This window comes from Bubalus kerabau, chromosome 19 (assembly GCF_029407905.1).
Source record: "Bubalus kerabau isolate K-KA32 ecotype Philippines breed swamp buffalo chromosome 19, PCC_UOA_SB_1v2, whole genome shotgun sequence".
Taxonomy (NCBI): domain Eukaryota; kingdom Metazoa; phylum Chordata; class Mammalia; order Artiodactyla; family Bovidae; genus Bubalus; species Bubalus kerabau.
In genome coordinates, this window is record NC_073642.1 from 21,928,949 (window position 1) to 21,951,641 (window position 22,693).

At 44.9% G+C, this 22,693-nt stretch overlaps 1 protein-coding gene across 2 annotated transcripts in view; it reads right to left on the minus strand.

Moving 5' to 3' along the window:
• Nucleotides 1–310: 310 nt before the first annotated feature.
• The window catches only part of AP3S2 (adaptor related protein complex 3 subunit sigma 2), a 40,765-nt gene continuing 18,382 nt past the window's right edge, over nucleotides 311–22,693 (minus strand). The window contains exons 5-6 of one of the 2 annotated variants that reach the window (XM_055555423.1): nucleotides 3,559–3,666; nucleotides 311–1,978 (exon numbers count right to left, since the gene is read on the minus strand). In XM_055555423.1, coding sequence (XP_055411398.1) covers nucleotides 1,850–1,978; nucleotides 3,559–3,666 — 237 coding nt within the window. In that variant the 3' untranslated portion in view covers nucleotides 311–1,849. The remainder of the gene's footprint in view (nucleotides 1,979–3,558; nucleotides 3,667–22,693) is intronic. The other variant, XM_055555422.1, reaches the window with a different exon arrangement.

The window sequence follows — 22,693 nt, forward strand, 5'->3', positions numbered from 1 at the left end:
AGCAGCGGGAAAAAAAAATGAACCATGGACTTAGGCAGTCAGTCTCAACTCTTAGCCCTGTGTGACCTAAAGCAAGTTACTTGACCCTTCTGAGTCTTACTTTCTTGACTTGCAGAATGAGAGATATTAATGTCTGTTGTAAGGATTGCGGAAGGATCTTGCCCATGCCATCTTACAGAAAGTATCAAATAAATAACATTTTCCTTCTTTGTTCCTACTTCACTTTAAGCAAATTATGAAAGAGGAATTTGAACAGGCTGAAATGTCTGTTAAAAAAAAAATGAAAACTTGTTAAAAGAACATCAGAGGCTTTGACATTGGACAGATATATTTACTTACATTTCCCTCTTCCCACATAAGAGCGTCTACCTTCTGAGCAACACTGCCCATCTCTGAGGTTATTGGAGAGGTTCCGAAAGACTGAAGTTAAGAGGCTACAAGGAATAAAGGACATCCACCACAGGAAGCACTGTTCAAAGCGGGAGAAAACGTGACCTGACACATGGTCTCGGTGGGCACACCTCAGACAGGCTCTGCGACATCAGGAGGCCTGAGGAAACAGTCCGGGCCACAGCCAGCAGGCACGAGAAGCCCCCAGGCTGGGAGACTTAACAGCATGGTACAGCGAGCTCCCTAACCTCAAGGCAGCTCAACAAGGCACCTGAGCCTGGCCCCAAGGCAGTGCAGGGGTAAGAGACGCTGCTCCGAGGAGCAGCTCCAGCTCTAAGATAACCAACCACAGGCACAAAGACCCTCACCACATGGAAAACATTTACAGGTTTCCACAGTGAGCTCTAGTGAACCTTAGGGCGCAGGGCGAGCCCAGAGCGAGCTCAGGGAGGGACCCTCTGAACGTGGGGAAAAGATGCTGTGCTGCCACAGGTCTCAGCCAGCACGCTCCCTGTGTCCCCAGGTCCAGAACAGGGGGCCCCGGCTCAGGCTCTCATGCTCCACAAGCTGGTGCAGACTGCAGTGGTTTTCCACCCAGAGAACACCCACAATTCAGAACACAGCAATAGACCCATCTGCTCCTCGGGAGGAGAATGTATTTTAAACCTGGAACAGTCACAATTCTGAGATGTTCCACATGTTGTCAACTTTGCCTTCTACAGACGTGGGGCCCCGCCCCTTTGACGGGACCCGCTCTGGCTGTGGGAGGTACCTTCCCTATGGGCAGAAGTGTGCAGGCAGGCAAGCAACAGGCTTACAATTTGGACTGTGTCGTGTAAACGCACAGCTGGGCGAGCAGAGCTGGGACTGTGGCTGTGGGGAACGTAGGTGGGGTGAGAAGACTGGGCTGTGCCCAAGGATTCTGGGTGTGCCAACCCTAGGAGAGCCAGCAGGCTACTCTGGATCACCTTAAATTCCTGTCCTTGTTTGCCACGCCCCATGTTTCCAGATCTAGAGGGTCAATCCGTTCCCAGCTACGGCACCTCGCCATCACAGTCAATGCTGCAGGATTTCAGGGAGCCTTCAACTCAAGGTTGAAGCCTCGAGTCAGCACACATCCTCGTGGGGGGGTTCTGGGATCGGGGTGGGGAGAGGGCTCTCACTACAGTCCCCAGTCCCTGGGAGTGGCTGCACACGGGAGGGAAAGGGGGCATGTGACTTGGGCACCTGACCCCCACTGAGGTAGCCAGGGACCCTCACATCCACAGTCGCCGTGTCCGAGAGATGGGCAAGGCCGCACACGTGAGAAGGCTGGCAGTGGACACAGGGCTCTTTCCTGCTCCAGGACGGTGGGGGCCAGGGCCCGAGGCTGGACTCCTTGAGGGCGCAGAGCGGATTGTGCTGCAGGGCTGGCTCAGCTCTGCTGGCTCCAAGGACTCAGTTCAGCTGTCTTCCACTCTCAGACAAACTGGGACAGGTTGGGGACCTTGATGTTGAGATCGCCAATGTTGATGTTCCGGGGCATCTCTGGCAGGTTGATGTTCTTCACGGCGGACACCGCCCGGGCAGGTGCGGCTGAAAGGCCACCCTGCAGAGATATAAAGGCAGCTGTGTGATAAACTCACTGTAATCTGCTTAATGTTTTCACAACAAAAAAACAAGTGAAAGAGGGAGAGAAAATGTCCAAACTGAGTACATGTAACTCAAGCTTTGATTTTTCCATCCTATGCCTCAAAGGTGGCCAACACAATTCTTTAGGTCAGTGGGTCCCGCAGTAAAGGGGCCCACACCCTGCACCCCGGAACACGTGCTGTGTCTCGTGCAGTTTCCTGGCCCCAGCGCCCACAGTGCCTGGCACACAGGGGCTGCCCAACAGATGCCCGCTGAAATAATCAGCTCGGTTTAACCAAGTTGTCTTCAGTATCAGGGTCACTTTTCAGGTTACAAAACAAAAATACAACACTTTCCTCAAGAGACTGAAGACTCTTAACAGACGAGTGCAGTCACAGGGACATTCTTAACGGAAAAAGGAATGTCCCAGCTTAGGACAACTGCTTGCCAACTAATAACATGAGATGGAAAAGAGCTGGCTTTGGAAATGACATGTGGCCACAGACGGGGGAGGCCACAGAGGAGGTGGAGCACACACAGACATGGAAGGGCTGGAGACAGAGCAGGGTACCCGCGGTGAGCCCCAGCCCTCCAGCGGCCCAGGCGTGCGGAGAAGGGCAGAAGCTGATGAGGACATTCTCAAAACCGTTTCCTCCTTCTCGACCACTTTCAGGATCCTGACTCCAATCCCACCCTTGCCCAGCAAGTCTCTGTTTCTTCTAGTTTCCAAACCTCTGGCCTCTGACTCACTTACTATTCCTGGAAGCTTCCCAGCCTGCATTTCTAAGAGAACTCTAGTTGCCACAATAGCTGCGGTTTGGAAAAGCTTCTTCAGCAGGACTGCCAGTCCTCACAGAAAGAATCCCTGGTTTCGCAAGATCAAGCTCTGATACACAAAGCGGTGAAGTTCTTTAAGACCCTCAGATAACTACAGAGGTAATTTGTCATGCTTGCTGTCCCATTTGTGAAGGTGTGTGCCGGTAACCTCTGCTCCCTGGTACAGCTGACGAAGGTGATGGAGAGACCTCAGGAGAACAGGGTAGAATGTACTGGGAGCATCTGTATCAGACTCAGCACTATCAGGGGGTAGCCTGGGAGTAAGCTATTTTCAAACTCAGCCCAAACTCTACTGTAGCTTTTTATCAGGCTAACTGGAAACTGGCCACTCTGAGGTTTGACAGACACCACAAGAAGTGGCTGCTGGGAGCCAGACTCTCAGGCACACAAGCTAGGAAACCACATTGGAATCTGAGGTGATTCTGGGTCCCCCAGGGAACATGTGGCCATGAAAGGAGGAATTACAACCCACATAATCCCCCAAGCCAGAAGCGGTCTGCCTTCCTGTGCCACCTGGCTTTCCATTCACACTTTTAGCCTCATTCTCACCTGTTTAATCTTCGAACAACCAATGAGTGTCAATACAGTCAGGGAAAAAAAGAGGATGGAGCAGAAAACACTCCTAAGGTTCCACAATAATCCAACTCCACACAGCAGCCATTCCTCCCTCTGCCCAGGTCTTCTCTAACCAGCCACGGTAAAATTCTAGCAGTGTCTCACCTCGGACTTCTCCAGCCTGTTCTGGGCTTCAATCTGAGCCACGATCTCATTCATGTTTGTTTCCAGGACCATCCCACCCATCACCACCTCCTGAAGGATGTAGTGTACCTGCATGGGAAACAGAAGTGAAAAGGGTCAGAGCCCCCTGTGGTTGTGAGGCTGTGGCCCCAGAGCAAACCCTGTGGGCTCTCCTGCAGCAGCAGAGAGGCCAGACACGACACTGGCACCTGATGCGCAATGAACACCTCCGCCCCGTGGATCACCCACCTCCCGGGTGAGGCCACAGGGGACTCCCCCACATTTCAGCGTGTCAAGACACAGATCTCCCCCAGGACCAGTGGCAGGAGGGCCTGGCTACACTCAAGGCAGGGTGGTGCTGCATGAAGTCAGACTGTGTGTAAATTTCAGCTCCATTATTTGTGAGCTGAGTGACCTTGGGCAAATGATCCTTTTAGTGCTTCAGGTTCCTTCCAGGATTGTGGTAAGGGCTGAATGTGATAAGCTGTATAAAGCACCTATGTGGTGCCTGGCACACACTCGGCTCTAAATAAATAATGATGGCTTTCATTATAAGTGTGATCATCATAAATACCAACTGGTATTCAACTAGCCCAGCTATGACAGAACAGTTCCTGTCTGTATACATTTCCATGTGAAATATGTTATCCTCCAGGCTTCATAAGCTAGGTCATAACAGGCCCATCCTCTGGCACCCTCCTCATATGTTCTAGCTTAGAGAGGAAACCAGGTTCAGCACGAACACCTCTCTGGTCACGGGGCTCCCATGTGGGTCTTCCACCCAGCTCACAGTTCTCAGACTGCGGTGATGGCCGAGTACTGTGCTGATTCAGCAACTCTACACTATGCATGCAGGGAAGCTTTCATGGAGCCCCAGGTGGGTCAGGTCAGAGGTGCCCACTGGGGTATGTAAGGGCTGGTATGTCACATTTCACATCAAGTCATATCAACATGGCCTTCAAGGCACTTTAGTTAACTTGGAAAGAGACCACCTTGTATGGTCAACCAAGTGCCAAATTAGTGGGACAGCCCTACAGAAGTCCAAGAGGGGAGACAGTGGTGGTCAGAGAGGCCAGAGCCAGCTTCACAGACAGTGAGAGACCTGAAGCTGGGCCTGACACCAGAGAAGCAGGGAGGAAGATTTCAGCTGGTGTACGGTCTGAGGCGCACCTGGGTCTGGCTGGAATGTCAGGTTTACACGGGAGAGAGGCTGAGAACAATGCTGAGGAGATAGTTTGGGTCTAGGGCAAGGTCTCTCAAGCTGCCACTTGGGGCTGGAGAGTTCTCTGTGGTGGGGGAGCTGCTCCGGGCACTGTGGCAGGTGGAGCAGCACTCCTGGTCTCTGTCCACTGGATTCCAGAGCACCCCTTCAGCTGAGACAACACAAATGTCTCCAGGTATGGCCAAATGTCTGCAGGGGCAACAACTGTCTTCAGCTGAGACCACACTGGTCTAGACTAGACTAGACTGCGGAGGATTCGAGGGCCAATATGCTCCACAGTACGGAGAGTCAAGAAAAAAGACATGTCTGTGTGTCTGTGTACTTTTGACATATGACGTTTACTGGCCCATCAGTTCTCCATGTTTTGTTCACAGTAAGCGGGGAAATACACTAACAGCTGCAACTAGAGTACTTCTGGCCTTGAGGGAGGACACTAAAGCACACCTTCAGGTACAAATATGTTTCCCTACACTAATTAAGCCTTATTAACCACTCTTGTGTCTACACTCACGAGGTGTTCTTATATTTTACACAATATGAACTATTTCATTATCTATATGCTAAGGAGATTTAATAGTGAAACTCTCATATATAGATAGTTTATAAAACGTTAAACAAGTCTGGTTTTAAAATTAGTCTCTGGGGAACTACACTGTTTATACTTCCCCATCAAGAAATAGGCTTCAGAAAACAGTATGATGTTTCCTTAAAAAATTAAACATAAAATTACCTTATTATTTCTGGGATTATCCTCAAAAGATTCAAAGTGCGCTTTGTACACCTATCTTCGCAGCAGCATTACTCACAATAGTCAAAAGTAGAAAGCAACCCAATCAATGAGTGAGCGGATAAATAAAATGTGGCATATACATGGCAATGGAATATTATTCAGCATTACAAGAAAATCTTGCAACGTGCTCCAACATGGATGAGCCTTGAGGACATCATGCTAAGTGAAATAAGCCAGACATAAAAGGACAAATTCAGTATGGTTCCATTTATATAAGGTACCTAGTGGTCAAAATCATAGAGGCAGAAAGTAGAATGGTGACTGCCAGGAGCTGTGGGGACGAGGGAATGGGGATGCTCTTCAGTGGTATGCAGTTTCAGTTTTGCAAGAGAAATAGCTCTAGAGATGGGCTGCACAAAAATGTGAACTCATTTAACACTACTGAACAGTACATTTAAAAATGAAGACAGTAAGCTTTATGTTATGTAAATGTTACCACAATTAAAAAATAGGGGTCTCTATACCAGTACTCCTATTATTTATTCTTTGTAAAGAATGCCTTTTTCATGGGGGGAGTGGTACTTGTTGAGCATCTACTATGTGCTGAGCACTTTATATGTAACTTATTTTAACTTTATAACATCCACCTGAGGTAAACTGATAGGTGGAAACTAATACATGGAAAAGTCAATAAACTGTCCCAACCTCACATATTTAGCAGGTCATATTTAGTGACCTGATCACTGAATCTAGGTCTGACTCCAGAGCTCATGTTTCCACCATACTTCCTCAAAATCCCAAACTGAGTCTTTTACTCTCTTCTTCTAAACATAGAGGAAGACTCTACATGGAATCACTTTAGGACTTGCCTTTGGTGTGTCAAAAATAAAGCAGGAATTCTTCCATGTTTTCTTCCCAAGGTCTAGACCAATGCCCAGTGTGGAGTAGGCGTGCTGAATGAATAACAGGCTTTTCATAAATCTGAACAGAATCCTCCTTGGGGTTTAGTGCTTAAAAGATGGATAACAGTGTGGTGGAGAGGCTTCATGGGGAAGGTGTAGTAAAAGGCCTAACAGAGGATATAAGGGGACCAGTGGTTGGTTAATAGAAAACATTAATCTGATTTGAACACTGCATTGTGAAGTCATAATTTTTAAATGTTATTCAAAAAGGTATTCAAGTTCAAGAAGGAGAAATAAACAAAAATGCAAACTCCATTTTCAACAAACTGAAGATAACCATAATCCAAGGCTCCCAATTAAAAAGCAGAGACATCACTTTGCCCACAAAGGTCTGTTTAGTCAAAGCTATGGTTTTTCCAGTAGTCATGTATGGATGTAAGAGTCGGCCCATAAAGAAGGCTGAGCATCGAAGAATTGAGCTTTTGAATTGTGGTGCTGGGAAAGACTCTACAGAGTCCCTTGGACAGCAAGATCAAACCAGTCGATTCTAAAGGAAATCAACCCTGAATATTCATTGGAAGGACTGATGTTAAAGCTCCAATACTTTGGCCACCTGATGCGAAGAGCCAACTAAGTGGGTGTAAAAGCTGTCAAAAGCAGGGAGCCCAAGCAAGGGCTCCTTTCCTTTTGAAAAGAAAGGATGCTATAGAGAGAGGGCATGGGAGCTGGAGAGCTCAGGAAGGCCTGCAAAACATGCTTCTTGTAGGTGAAGGACACACCCTCTGTGACCCAAGTTTCCTGATTTTTGGAAGATAAGCGCTTCCTTGGACCTGAAGTTGGGGCTAAATGAGAAATCATCCAAATGAGCTCTATTTTGCCTCACAGAGCTGGTCTCTGTGGAGCAGAGAGGGCAGTCTTTGCATAGTAGAAAAATCACAGATGTCCACCTCTCTTGGCTGGGTAGAAATAAAAGTAAAGAAACTCGGCTGGAACCTGAAATCATGAGAACAACTGCAGTCAGCCTGGAACACAGACTTGGTACTTCCCCTAAACAGCATCCTGCAAATAGCTGGTCCCTGAAAAACCCACCTATTTAAAGATGAGTTATAAAAATGAAATCTGCATGGGATCTATATAAAGATACAACAAGAAAGAAATTAGGAAAGAAACAGGAAAACCAAAGGGCAGACTAAGACTACATGTCAGAAAAATGCTGTCATAGAGCAGATAAAATGCAACAAAATATTTTACAGAATTGAAAAAAGAAAACTATGAAGCAAGAGCTCAAAGCCGAAGTGTAAGAGCTTATATGGGAGAAACGGAGACAAGAAGACATAAATGGAAGGAAAAAAAACACAGAGAAATGAAGAAGAATCTGGAAGGAAGAAAAGGGAGAAGAGACACTGCTAAAAACACAGGAAGGAGCGAAAAGGAGAGAAATTTTTAAAAAGCAAATAAAAGGAACCAGACAAAAAGAAGAGTTAACAGCAATAGGGAGAAAATGAGTTACAGAAGACAGCCAAGGAGATAAAACATAATGTAAAAGAGACCTGTAACATGGAACAGAAGAGGGATGTAAAGACTCAGCTCATAACTGCTGCTGCTACTGCTAAGTCGATTCAGTCGTGTCCGACTCTGTGCGACCCCATAGATGGCAGCCCACCAGGCTCCCCCGTCCCTGGGATTCTCCAGGCAAGAACACTGGAGTGAGTTGCCATTTCCTTCTCTAATGCATGAAAGTGAAAGTGAAGTCACTCAGTCGTATCCGACTCTTAGCGACCCCATGGACTGCAGCCTACCAGGCTCCTCCATCCATGGGATTTTCCAGGCAAGAGTACTGGAGTGGGGTGCCATTGCCTTCTCCTTCAGCTCATAAAGATGATGCAAAAATGTAATTCAAGATGTTCCCGAAAACGCACATTGCGTTCCAGGGAAAAACTGACCCAGAACAGTCAGTGCCGAGACAGACCTTGAAGGTACGGTTTCTCAATTTCCACAAGCAGGTGAAATGATCAAATCACTTAAAAGAGGGACACAAGCTTGAAAATTCCCACAGTAAAACTCAATGTTGGCAGAAAAAGGAGCAGTATTTACAAAAATTCCCAAGGAAAGAAAAGGTAACTCAAGAATTTTACACCTAGGTGACCATCAATTAAGAGTAACAGAATAGAAATTCCTCTGTTTTGAAGAAAAAACTTCTGCCAACCAAGAGATGACTGGAAAAACCGTGGCAGAAAGACTGTCAGTGAGCACTGAATTTCCTTACTGGTAGGACTAAGACAAGTGGGGTTAGAGTGACAAGAGAATGTCAATGCTATATGCTTTGACAATGCAGAAAAACGAGAGCTAGCAGAATTAGGAAGATGGGGGGCAAAGAGGGAGGCAGCAGATTAGTAATACTGATTTCTCTACCCCCAATGAAGAGCATTTAAAACCAACAACTCTTGTAATAAAGAGTTATTTTGACTTTGTGACTTTTCCCTCAAAGTCCAAGTTTCTACTACAATCATCTACTACAGACACTACTCTGAGAGCCACCAAACTTTTGGTGTAGAGCCCACGGGATCTTTTCTACCGGTTAGACATCAATGGGGGCTTCCCTGCCGGCTCAGCAATAAAGAAGCCATCTACCAATGCAGGGAACACGGGTTCAATCTCTGGGTTGGGAAGCTCCCTCTGGAGAAGGAAATGGCAACGCACTCCAGTACTCTTGCCTGGGAAATCCCATGGACAGTTGAGCCTGGTGGGCCACAGTCCATGGGGGTCACAAAGAGTCTGACACGACTTAGCAACTAAACAACGTCTATGCAATTTCTCTTGTATACAATTCACTCATAATGTATTATCTACAATTTCCAGTTTCTCTAAAGGACAGGGAGGACTCAGATTTCTGTGAAACAGGAAGTACGGAATTTTTCTAGACTTTAGGAGTCCTCCTGCTCTGGTCTCCTTTAGTTATCCTGCCCAAACCAAATTCAACTTCATTCCCCTTTTAAGTAACTTGCCTTTCCAAAGCAAGATAAGTTTTATAGAACAAATCTTTTTTCTCACGTATGGTTTATCTGTATATTATTAATTATGATAAATGATTTAACCACAATACCGATATAACTGGCATCAACAGGTCTGGAGCTATCACAACTGACCTTTGGTAACCACAGTGACTCATGTGGTGTCAATGAGCCGAGGATGAGCCACGGGGGATTAGCTCACCAGATGCCCAGGTTAACCTGACAAGTCGGTGAAGACCTTTCACTGAACCTGCAGCGAACCATGGAAGGTGGGTGAGCTTTCTTTGAGTGGAGACAGAGGAGCCTTGAGAAAGTTGGAGGTTGCCAAGCATGAATGTGGGGAGAAGACAGTGGAGAATCAGCACCAAACTCATGTACCTAAAAAACTATAGGTAACAAATCATAAAGAATGGTTCTGACAAACGACACGAGCTGACTGATGGACTGAACTTGAGGATGCCAGAAGCAATAGGTAAAACCTCAGAGAACACTGAGAGTTAAAGATCAAATCAACAAAGGGAGGTGGAGGAAGAAGAAATCCAAAACCTGATGAGGGAGGGGCACAAGAACAGAAGAAAGCAGATGTAAAGGTCTTCGAGAGTCCCCTCACAACAGTCAAAAAGTAGGAATGACTAGAAGTCATGAGGTGTATAGCTCTGAAAAGCAATCTAACCTGCTATCAAGACTATTTCCCTCCTCCCTCCCCCCTCCCCCCACATGTGGACATCTGTCTCCCATTTTTCTTTTCCAGGAAGCTGTCACATCACCCTCCCTCCAGAGGTACCTGCTTCTATAACTGGTCCCGCTGGGCATCCAGTGTAGCCCCCTCTATTCTTTTCTGTCTGTATAAGCTAACTGTTTGAGGCCTTCCCCGTCTCATTCCCTAGAGGCAAGATGAAGGTCCTGACCTGAATATAAGTTTGTACCCTGGGCTCTCTCAGAAATTTTCCTGTGACCCAGTTTACTGATACAGAAAATAAGAATAAATCTGGTGCATGCTGAGCATTCACTAGTGCTTAGGTATAGCTTTGGGACTCCTGGAAGGTGTGATTCTTCTGTTCTGAAGGACCTGAATCAGAGGTTCTGTGCCAACAAAGGCTTGGTAAGCAGTTGCACTGTGAAAATGCACAGAAAGGGGAAAACAGCCCTGGGAGGTATTGAAGGAGAGTTAAATGACTGTCTAACCTGCTGGGACTTCCTGATGGAAAGAACGCACTTCTCTAATTGGAAGAAGGGCTTATGGTGCTGCCGACTCTGCTGAGAACTGCTAATCCTAACCCTCACTACCTTCCACTATTCTTCATGCTGATCTTCTTAAGCAGTTCTGTAAAAATCAGAGATTGCAAAAGGAGCCTTTCAAGATTTGAGGTGATGAACACCCAAGACTTTGGTGAAGTAAATTCAAGAAAGACTGAAGACCTCTCCGGGCTGAGGTAATCACCTCTTCTCAGTGATACTGCTGTGTCCAGTATGCGTCTCGCCCGAGGCACTCAGCTCAGTGCACTGTCATATTTTTCACTTGTCTGTTCTTCTCCTTGAAGTTCGGGAGATCTTCAGTTCAGTTCAGTCGCTCAGTTGTGTCCATTCTTTACAACCCCATGGACTGCAGCACGCCAGGCCTCCCTGTCCATCACGAACTCCCGGAGCTTACGCAAACTCATGTTCATCGATCAGTGATGCCATCCAACCATCTCATCCTCTGTCATCCCCTTCTCCTCCTGCCTTCAATTTTTCCAGCATCAGCATCTTTTCCGTGAGTCAGTGCTTCACATTAGGGGGCCGAAGTATTGGAGCTTCAGCATCAGTCTTTCCAATGAATATTCAGGGTTGATTTCCTTTAGGACTGACTGGTTTGAGCTCCTCGCAGTCCAAGGGACTCTCAAGAGTCTTCTCCAATACCACAGTTCAAAAGCATCAATTCTTCGGTGCTCGGTTTTATTTATGGTCCAACTCTCACAACCGTACATGACTACTGAAAAAAACCATAGCTTTGACTAGACGGACCTTTGTTAGCAAAGTAATGTCTCTGCTTTTTAATGTGCTGTCTAGGTTGGTCATAGCTTTTCTTCGAAGTGTCTTAATTTCATGGCTGCAGTCACCATATGCAGTGATTCTGGAGCCCAAGAAAATAAAGTCTGTCACTGTTTCTTCTTTCCATTGTTTCTCCATCTATTTGCCATGAAGTGATGGGACTGGACACCATGATCTTAGTTTTCTGAATGCTGAGTTTTAAGCCAGCTTTTTCACTCTCCTCTTTTACTTTCATCAAGAGGTTCTTTACTTCCTCTTCACTTTCTGCCATAAGGGTCACAGATATATCATCTGCATATCTGAGGTTACTGATATTTCTCCCTGCAATCTTGATTCCAGCTTGTGTTTCATCCAGTCTGGTATTTCACATGATGTACTCTGCATGTAAGTTAAATAAAAAAGGTGACAGTATGTAGCCTTGACGTACTCCTTTCCCAATCTGGAACCAGTCTGTTGTTCCATGTCCAGTTCTAACTGTTGCTTTTTGACCTGCATACAGATTTCTCAGGAGGCAGGTCAGGTGGTCTGGTATTCCCATCTGTAAGAATTTTCCACAGTTTGTTGTGATCCACACAGTCAAAGGCTTTAGTAAAATCAATGAAGCAGAAGTAGATGTTTTTCTGGAACTCTTTTGCTTTTTCTATGATCCAACAGATGTTGGCAAGTTGATCTCTGGTTCCTCTGTCTTTTCTAAATCCAGCTTGAACATCTGGAAGTTCATGGTTCATGTACTGTTGAAGCCTGGCTTGAAGAATTGTGAGCATTACTTTGCTAGTGTGTGAAATGCGAGCAACTGTGAGGTAGTTTGAACATTCTTTGGCATTGCCTTTCTTTGGGACTGGAATAAAAACTGACCTTTTCCAGTCCTGTGGCCACTGCTGAGTTTTCCAAACTTGCTGGCATGTTGAGTGCAGCACTTTCACAGCATTATCTTTCAGGATTTGAAATAGCTCAACTGGAATTCTATCACCTCCACTAGCTTTGTTCATAGTGATACTTCCTAAAGCCCACTTAACTTTGCACTCCAGGATGTCTGGCTCTAGGTCAGTGATCACACCATCGTGGTTATCTGGGTAGTTAAGATTTGTTTTGTATAGTTCTTCTGTGTATTCTTGCCACCTCTTCTTAATATCTTCTGCTTCTGTTAGGTTCATACCATTTCTGTCCTTTATTGTGCCTATCTTTGCATTAAATGTTCCCTTGGTATCTCTAATTTTCTTGAAGAGATCTCTAGTCTTTCCCATTCTATTGCTTTCCTCTATTTCTTTGCACTGATCACTGAGGAAAGTTTTCTTGTCTCTCCTGCTATTCTTTGGAACTCTGCATTCAGATGGATATAGCTTTCCTTTTCTCCTTTGCCTTTCGCTTCTCTTCTTTTCTCAACTATTTGTAAGGCCTCCTCAGACAACCATTTTGCCTTTTTGCTTTTCTTCTTGGGGATGGTTTTGATCACCGCTTCCTGTACAATGTTACGAACCTCTGTCCATAGTTCTTCAGGCACTGTCTATCAGATATAATCCCTTGAATCTATTTGTCACTTCCACTGTATAATCATAAGGGATTTGATTTGATTTAGATCATACCTGAATGGTCTAGTGGTTTTCCCTACTTCCTTCAATTTAATCTGAATTTTGCAATAAGGAGTTCATGATCTTGAGGGCAGAGTCTATGTCACATTCATCTCTGGGTCGGCACTGCCAAGCGCTGTGGTGGTTACAGCGGTACTTCACAAATCTGGCTGAATGGATGAAAGGGGCTTATATGGTTCACAAGTCCTGATTTTGAGGAGACACAGGCCTTTTGAGTTGGCCTGGCTTCCCACTCTGGCACTGAAAAGCACCCTCTACTGCCTGGACATAGAGGAGTTAACCTCTACAAGTAAAAGTGGGTTAAAATGAGCTTGCTTGTTTCATGTCAGGATTGATGCAATCTAAGAGGGAAAATAAAAGTGTCATTTCAAGGACAGATGTGCTCCTTGGGGACACAGCTCTGGAACTGCAGGGAATGGAGGCAAGTTACTTTCAACAACCCTATCCAAGAATAGAGGATTCTAGGATCTTCAAAAGTTCATCCTTGGTTATGTTTCTCACTGAAGTCAAAAACGTCCTGAATCCAATTCCAGGTGAACAGAAGCCACCACTGTCTATGGCCGTTAGTGTAACTGATGCCATCTTGGGCCCACACAGATCCTCCTGTCCTTCTGCTGACCCTTCCCAGGACTGTACTGTGTGGTAATCCCTTCTCTGTTGTTGGGAATTGTATGTAATAGATAGTATTTAATAATCATTAGAACCAGGTGGCCTCTATGTTCTGTTAGTCCCCAAACAATGATGAAGACCTTTGCTCACTTATACTTAGCACCCATGAGACTAGTAACCCATTCATAAGTCATGATTTAGGAACACATGACCATTTCCAAGCATACACCTTCTCCTGCACTAGGTAAGCTATGAAACTGTCTCAATGGCCCCTCAGCTGTGTGGACTGCAGCTACAAAAGCTTCTGGAGTACTGTCTGCCCAACCCCACCCTGTGAGCAAGTTACCCTATAATAATAAACAGATCCACTGATTATATAGAGCCACCTGCCTTGTCTTTCAGTCTCAAGATACCTTCTCAGTTGAGTGGGCACTTCTCCTTCCCTTGGTCCTCCAGGAATCACTAAAAGCAAAGTGATCTGGAGCCTGGTAACAAACATTACTCTTTTTCCTCCAGTAAAAATACTGTCTCCAGGGATTGTGGACCATATTCCAAACGGTTAAGTATTAAACTTAACAATGTATTTTTCTACAGATATAATAAACAAGGCTCTCATGCCAGTAAGACAAATGCTGACTCAGGATGTGGTACCACAGAGCAGCCGTGCAGTAACAACGAAGCACCATGAATAACACTGTTCCTACAGTAAAATGCAGTTCTATATGGGGACAGCAGGAACCCTTCTGGAGGAACTCCACAGGCAGAGGCAGGAGGTAAGATCTTCCAGGACACTACTGGGACGTTAACACATACCACGCTGCAAGTTCACTCATATCCACAGAAACCTCTCAACTAGATCAATCCTCTTCAAGTATTTCACACTGGAGGACAGAAGCCTGCCATGCACAAAAGACAAGTGCTCACATCCTCACTGGCTATCCATACTCTCCTATCTTTTTTAAAACAACGATCACCACAGAGAAGACAATAAGACACTAATCAAACAAGAAAGCATGGTCACAGAGTCTGCTGCACTGGAACAGGAGGATGCCAATACTGCAACACTCAAGTTCTGAAAGAGAATTGTTAATCACTAATAAAACATCTAGTCTACTATATAAAAGCTAAGTGCTGATAATTTTTTCTACCCCAAGTCACAAAGCCTGTTTGGTTTCATCAATTCCTAGGAAACGCCTCCAGAGAGTAAGGAAGGGAGAGATTCTAGGTAAGATGGGGTATGCATGCATCATCTCCTTGTCTGTGTTAGCGGGTGTGGTGGCTCTTAACAGGTCAATGGGTAGGAGGACCCTCACTGACAGGGGAAGGAAAAATTGTCTGAATCATCTTGCCCAGAGCCAGTCTCTAGTTCCCGTATTATCCATTTTAAAAAGAAACGAAAAAGGGGAAGAGGGCATAAAAACACCTTCCAGAAACGTGGCATCCTCTGCTAAAGAAAACAGGCAAACAAAGCAACCTGTTTAATAAAGTTCTGTTTTTCTCTTTTCCTTGCTATTAGTGTCTCCTGAACTCCTTATGAACTTCCTTGGTCTTTGGACTTTTTCCACAGTTTTCTTCAGATGACTTGTCATGAAATTCCATAAGACTCAATACTTAGCCCCTGACTTCCTGCCTTTCATTCTCTTTTACTCACATGATCACACATATTTTCAATGAAAAAAAAAAAATGAGAAAATAGTGGAGTCTCATCTTATATAAGGTTCAAGTTCTAAGGAAGTAAGATAGAAACCATACATGGCCAGAAGCCCTTAAACTCACCTAAGGTCCAACCCAGACCTTTCTTTTCTTTTTTCCAGTTAAGTGCTAGATGAAGTGGTTGGTTCCTTAAAGGACTACACAGGTTGAAAATCTGCACTGTATCTTTAAGCATTAAAATCACTCCAGAGACCCTAAGTTGCTCATGGGAGGCACGTGACAGGCACATGAGGGCAGAGGCAAAGATTCAAACCTTCCATCTCACACTCACTCCAGACACAGACTGAGGGAGGAGAACTGTGGGCGGAATCATTCTGTATTTATGATTTTTATTCTCTTTCTTTTTGCCAAATGGTTTAGAGATGAATTTGTATAAACTAAATATTTGTATGTGAGTCCACTGTATACACACACACACACACACACACGAGATAATGTATTAGATTCAAGTAATCACTGGTTTTCACCAAAATAATGTGATCTGTAACAATGTCTATTTTTAAATATGCTTAACATCACAGAATGTTAAGAGCCAGAAAGAAGAAATAAAGATAAGATTTGGACCCTGTCCTCAAAGGGCTTATAGTCAAGTAGGGGAGATAAAGCATGTATAGAATTAACTATAATAAAAGGAAAGACTATGATAAGTACTATGACCCAAGTATAAAATGCTATGAAGTCTGGATGAGGGTGGGCCTTTACTGGTAAATGAAAGAGAAGCTATCCAGACAGGGGAATAGAAAGTTACCCAGTAACACATTAACTATTCTGTGTGCTCTGCTAGTAATTCTTCTTCTTTAAAACAGGATTACTCACTTTCTGCTTTTTTTCCCTTGGCCAGGCTGTGCAGCACGTGCAATCCTAGTTCCCCGAGCAGGGATGGAGCCCATGGCCCCTGTGGTGGGAACACGGAGTGTGAAACTCGGACCACCAGGGAGTCCCTCAGCGCAGGTTTCATGTTTTGTGCCCTTACATCTATATCGCTGACTAGCAAATTATACTCATTGCATATTATTCCTTCCTTTAAAAAAACTTCCCATTATGAGTCAGAGTTCTCTCTAAAGTAATTTTTAAAAATGTTCTAGCAGGACCTTTTCTTTATTGTCTACTGTTTCATCCTCCGCCATTTCCTGCCTGTTTGTAACATTGGTCCCAAATACACTAAGTACAACACTGGGTAAAAAAAAATGGTCCAGGCCTGTTCTCCTCAATTTTATCCTCTCTCTGGCTGATTATCTACTAACAAAACATGAACTTAGGGACCTCCTGGTCCAGTAAGTAAGACTCCACATGCACAATGCACAGGGCCCAGATTTGATCCCTGGTTAGGGAACTATATCCCACATGCTCCAACTAAGCTGCAGTGAAACCAAATAAAAATAATAATAATAATAATAATAAAAAGCAAAACATGAGCTTAATATATTTCTTACCACGTTGAGAATGCTAAATCAGAAGAAGACACTACGGGTGGCATAGCTGTGAGACTACATGCTCTGAAACCAGAGTCCAGGGTCTGAATTCTGCCTCTGCCACTTACTGAGTCATCTCAGCTCTAAAACTCGGTTTCTTCAACTGTAAAATGCGGAGAACTGTTATCATTCTCTCTAATCTGAACAAATGGCAGGCAGTCAGGAAAGGGAAGCACAATTTGACCTTCAAGAAAAAGTTCCAAATGCCATGCCTGGGTCCACAAACCTGTCTCTGAGGAGATGATCCCCATCCCCACAGTTCCTGTTCCTTCTAAAGCATTGCTCCTGGAATGGCCCTGGACCTTGCCCATCTTCTCTAGCCCTTTATATGCTGAGTCAAAAATTTACAAAGCTATAACATCCCTAAAGGCAAGCTATATAAACAGTCAGTGTTGCTGGAACACGGAGTTCAAGGAGGAAATGGCAGGAGGTGAGGCTCGAGAGGCAGGCTGAAGAAGGTCTTGGAGGTCTTTGCAGCTGATGTTAAAGGGCCTTAGTTCAATCCTTGTGGCAGTGGTCCCCAGCTCTTTTCCTACATTCACCAAATTTCACCTGCAGAACACACTTCTCTCTAGCAGCCAGTGTCACTCAGTATTCACAAGGGTTCTGAGGACGGTGGGGGAAGGAATGAGGCACATACCTCTTCCCGTGAAGAGTCACTGCTGTGGGGGGAGAGAGCCACTGAATAATTCAAACAGGGGAGGCAGTCAGTCTCAACACACCTGTAACACGTCATTAGGCAGGTGTGTAAGGATGGATTTAAGGGGGTAATTCTGAAAGCAGAGAGAACAGTAGGAAAACTGCAAAAATAAAGACGGAAGTCATCATTTATTAAGCTAAGCAATTCCTCACCAACTTCAATCCTCAAAATAACCATGAATGGTGAATATTAATGTATTTAATCAAAGCAAAGAGTCTTTGATTATAAATCATACCATTATTTTATGTATCACTAAAAAGGATAATGTTGAAACGTGAGTGAACTATAAAATGCCATTGCCTGCAAGGCAAACTGAATTTGATATGCTAAAACTATAAATATTATCCAAAAAAGGGGGGTCTAAGAGTCAAGTAAAGATGGTGTCACCCCTGTTTTACAACCAAAAAACCTGAGGTACAAGAAGGTTTCAAGAGGGCTGCCTAAGTCACAGAGAATCTGTCAGAGCCAGAACCCATGAAGCCATTTCAGGCAGAATCCCACTCAAGGAACACAGGGCTCCTCCTGAGCCCACCACATGTTACCTCCCAAGGGAGCAAAGGCAAAGTTAAGTTGATGTATGCCCTGAAAGCAGTGGGCACACATAGGTCATAATCTTGAAGTGGAGGTCTAATTAGAATCCAGTTTTTAAAAACAAGCCTTTAGCTGTGTGAATCAGACATTATATCTGAAAAGTGCTTTGAAAATTGAAAACCACACCAAATTTGGACAATCAATCAACTGTAATAATCAACCCATCGATTATATTTGAGTGCCCTGTCCTGTTCAGATAACCAACAAAGAATGACATACTGACATTATTCCAAGACTTTCAAACCTACTGGAAAGAATTAGGAATACAAACTTTAAAGCACGAGTAAGAAGAGAAACAGGTGGGAGACCTACAATAGTGGAGTTCAAAGAAGACTTCATCAAATGTAAAACTTGAGCTGGGTTCTGAAATCTCCAAAGCTTGTTGGGGGGAAAGATGAGGATGTTTCAGGGTGGCGACAAGGCATGGGCAAAGGCAGAAAGGTGGGAGTGAATCACAGTACATATGGAAAACAGGAAGATGTGCCCGATGGGCCTGGGGGTCCATGCTCTAACGCAGAGGGAGCCCCAGATGTGAGAGAATCCACAAGCCAGAGATCCTTTGAGACCAGAGGGAAGAATGTAGACCGAAGGGAAAATGGGGAAACTGTTTCTATGAAAGATTAGACTGAGTGAAAACAGTTGGGAGAGAGACTGGCTTAGCTGCTGTAGTTACCTAGAGCTAATCTGTTAGTTATCTGACAAGGAAAAGGAAGGGGAAAGGAAAGGCAGAGGTGGGGCAGAAGCAGACCTGAAGAAAGAACCAGTATCATTTTGTCACCACTTGGAAACAGAAAGCAAAGCAGGCATCCCTGAGATTTCATACTCTGAAGAAAGACAGTATTGATACACTGGCAGAATGGGAAGACAATGGCTCAGTGGGTAAGTGGGTGGAGGGGGGCAGGAAAGGAGGTGAGGGGGGAGGAGAAAGTGAGTGGACTTGTGGGCGTACATGAGGCTCGAAGTGGCGCCAGCTCATAAAGATGGAAGGCGCTGAGCACCCACAGAAACACAGGCCTTCAGCCTGGGCCAGAACAAGAGGCGGATCTGTTCCCTGTCTGCATCAAAGCAGACGAGCGCCCAAGGGTGAAGGTATGAGGAGAAAGCCAGCAGGGTGCCAGGGACAGACCTGTGCAGAATGTGCCCATTTCTCTCACTCTGTAAGTAGGATAAGCAGCAGCAGCTTTAAAGCCCAAGGGGTCGGGCGCAGTCAGCAAGGAACTGTCCACTCCTTTCCTGAGGTTTCTCTAATCAACATGAATATGATTCTTGTAGGGTAAATTCAGATACATGGATCCCGAAAATCTAAAAGGAAGTACTTGCGTAGCGACTGGGCTAAAAAACAGCAAGTGCTTGGCTCCAGGCTATGACAGGGTGACCTCCCTTCGGGGCTGTCTGGAGTTAAACCTCAGGTGGACAGGCCTGGGCTTCCCCCGCCCCTAAGCTACTTAAAATGTCTCGTGGTGCAGACTTGGCTAACTTCAGAAATAGAGCAACTTATTCTCTACAGAATGTGGACTTTAATTTTTGAGGTCATACGCAGATAAAGCCACAAAGATTTATCAAGGACCAAGATGCAGTGTATTGTTTTCCCCAATCAGGAGCGATCTTTCAGACTCATAACTGGGTCCTGAGGTGTACTCAGGGCCATGACTGCTGCTGTGCACACTCACTAGCCCTCCCCACTCATCCTCTGGAGTTAATCACAGTTCCTAGGCTAGGGGAAGGGGTCATCTGCAGACAACCTATCAACTTATCTGGCTTCAAGCTCAGACTTTGTCTCAGAGCAGCAGAGAGCAATCTAAACTCTTTGCTGTCCTAGGCAATAAAGCCTGAATCGAGAGAGGACTGTTCTCTTCAGTGCACTGGGCCTAAAGCCCCAGGGTGATAAACCGGCAATAAATGCACATGGCCCAACATTTTGGAAAAGTGAGTCCCCACACTTACCCAGCTGCCCTCTCCAGAGGCAGGGAGTCATGTCAATCTCTTCTGTAACGATAACCTACGATGACCTACCTGCCCCTCTTTCCCCATCCCTCCCTCATCTCCTGTTATTTTCCCCCTTTCTCACTTCCACTCAGGTATACTGGCCCCAAGGTCTCTGGACTGGATCCACTGACCTGGAATTCCCCAGGGAAGAACCTATCTCTGACTTCTCTTACTTTCTTCTGGTTTTTGCTCAAATGCCACTGTATCAATGATGCCTTCCCTAAGCACCTTGTTATAAAACATCAAGCCTTACCAACCCACTCCTTAGCATGCTTATTTTCTCCCCTGAACTTATCACCACCTAACATTTATTGTCTCTCTCTCTCTAGTAGATAAAAGGTTCATGAGAAAACGAAAGTTTGATTAACTATTTCCCTATTAGCAGATGGACAAATGAAGTCAACAATAAATAAGCAGTACGTGTCAAGTATTGTGCTATTATCTGGAAATACAGGGGGGTGAACAAGACAGTCTGGTCCTTACCTTAACAGTATCTTGAACTGGGGATGGGCAACAAACAAAAGAATAAAATACTTACTATGTACAGGCCTTGTTCTAAGTACCTGCTGTACATTTAATGCTCCATATAAGCTAGCTGCTATCCACCATAAAAGCTAGGTGCTATCACAAGTTCCTGTCTACATATAAGTTCCAAAGGCACAAGCCATACAGTTCTTAAGTGGCAGAGCCAGGAATCAAGTCCCAACATACACAGGGTGTGTGCTCTCAACCAGGCAAGTAAGCAAAGACAATACACTGTGTTAAATGTCACGGCAAAAGCAGTTGAGGGTGCTGGGGAAATGGCAGCGCTAGTGTAAAGAACCCGTCTGCCAACGCAGGAGACTTGAGAGACAAGGGCTTGATCCCTGGGTCAGGAAATTTCCTGGGGGAGAGCATGGCGAACCCACTCCGGTATTTCTGCCTGGAGAATACCATGGAGAGAGGAGCCTTGTGGGCTACGGTTCATAGGGTCACAGAGTCAGACACGATTGAAGCGACTGAGCACACACACATGCACACACCTATTTCAGTCTACGGGCAGGAAGGGGAATGCCAAGAAAGGTTTCCCTAAAAACCTTTCCAGAACTGTCAGTCTGGAAATGGAAGGGGCTAGAGATTCTGTTTTGGACATAACTGAGTGTGAAGTGAGTTCAGATGGTACTTTAGGAACCACCAGCAGAAAGATAACTGAAATCATGGGACTGTGTGAGATGTCCTAAGAAGTGAATGTCTAAAGGAAAAGAGAGATCATTTAAGAGGTAAGAAGCTCAAAGTGCCAGATCAAACAGCCAGAAAGGTAGAAAAACATCAGGTGAATAGGCACCATGGAAACTAGAAACAAAGAATAGTTTAAGAATGAGGAAATATCAAAAGTACTTAACAAGAAGGGCAATGGGGAGTGTACACTGGACTCAGAAATTCAAGGGTCAAGGCCCTCCACAATCTGATCATCAACTACTTCTTCAAACTTCTCTCTGACCAACTCCATACTCTTACTCACTGCTCTTCATCTAGGGCAGCATTGTTCCCATCCCAGAGGGCATCTGGAAATGTATCAGGCAGAGGCCCCACTGGCATTCAGCAGAGAGGGTCAAGGATATCAGCAATTCAGTGAGAAACTGCACTGCACCAGAATGCCACTAGTGCCCCTGCTGGCAGACCCTCTGACTAGCCGGAGTTGATGCCAAGTTCTCAGTCCCAGTGGTCTTCACCCGCAATGTTCCCATGCCTCCTTATCCCCTGCCATACCTTTAACCTTTGTTCCTACCATTTGGTCTCCTAAAATTCTGGTTTTGGAAACAGAAATCAACAAATTCAGTAAATTTTTACATATCATATCTTATAGTATTTGCAGATATGGAAGCAATTTATTCTATTAGGGAATTTTAATTTGGTAAGTCACCTGAAATTCATTGGAGAACTAGAGAAGAGAAAAATAACAAGTATTTCATTAGAGAAAGTGAAAAGTAGCTACACTAGATGCCTTTTACTAAGTCAATCATGTTTCCTTCTTACAAGTGTGTTCCTCTATTTTTCTGATACTAAAAATTTCTGTTTTCACCTATAAAGTGATACTGAAGCAAATGTCAGATTTATTTTTCCTCTAAGAAAATAAATGAAGACAACAACAACAAAAAACCCTGTAGTAGTCATTAGTATATTCAAAACTATTTCAGGTTCTCCCCCATCTTGGGCACACGGGTAGGACTGCACTTCCCCAGGTCTTTAAGCGTGGCCGTGTGACCTACCTGCCTTTAGCCAGTGAAATGTGAGCGTGATGGATATGCCACTTTAAGAGCCAACACATCAAGTGCCCAGGTGGAAGTACATGTTGATGAAGATTTCCATTAGCCTGGACCCGAGTGACTACAGTGGCCGAGACACTACAATGGCCACACAGCATGAGTGAGAAGTGAACCTTTCTGCTATAAGCTATCGAAAATTAAAGTTAGTGGCTCAGCAGCAAAGGATTCACCTGCAATGCAGGAGCCCCAGGAGACATGGGTTCGATTCCTTGGTTGGGAAGATCCCCTGGAGAAGGAAATGGTAACCCACTCCAG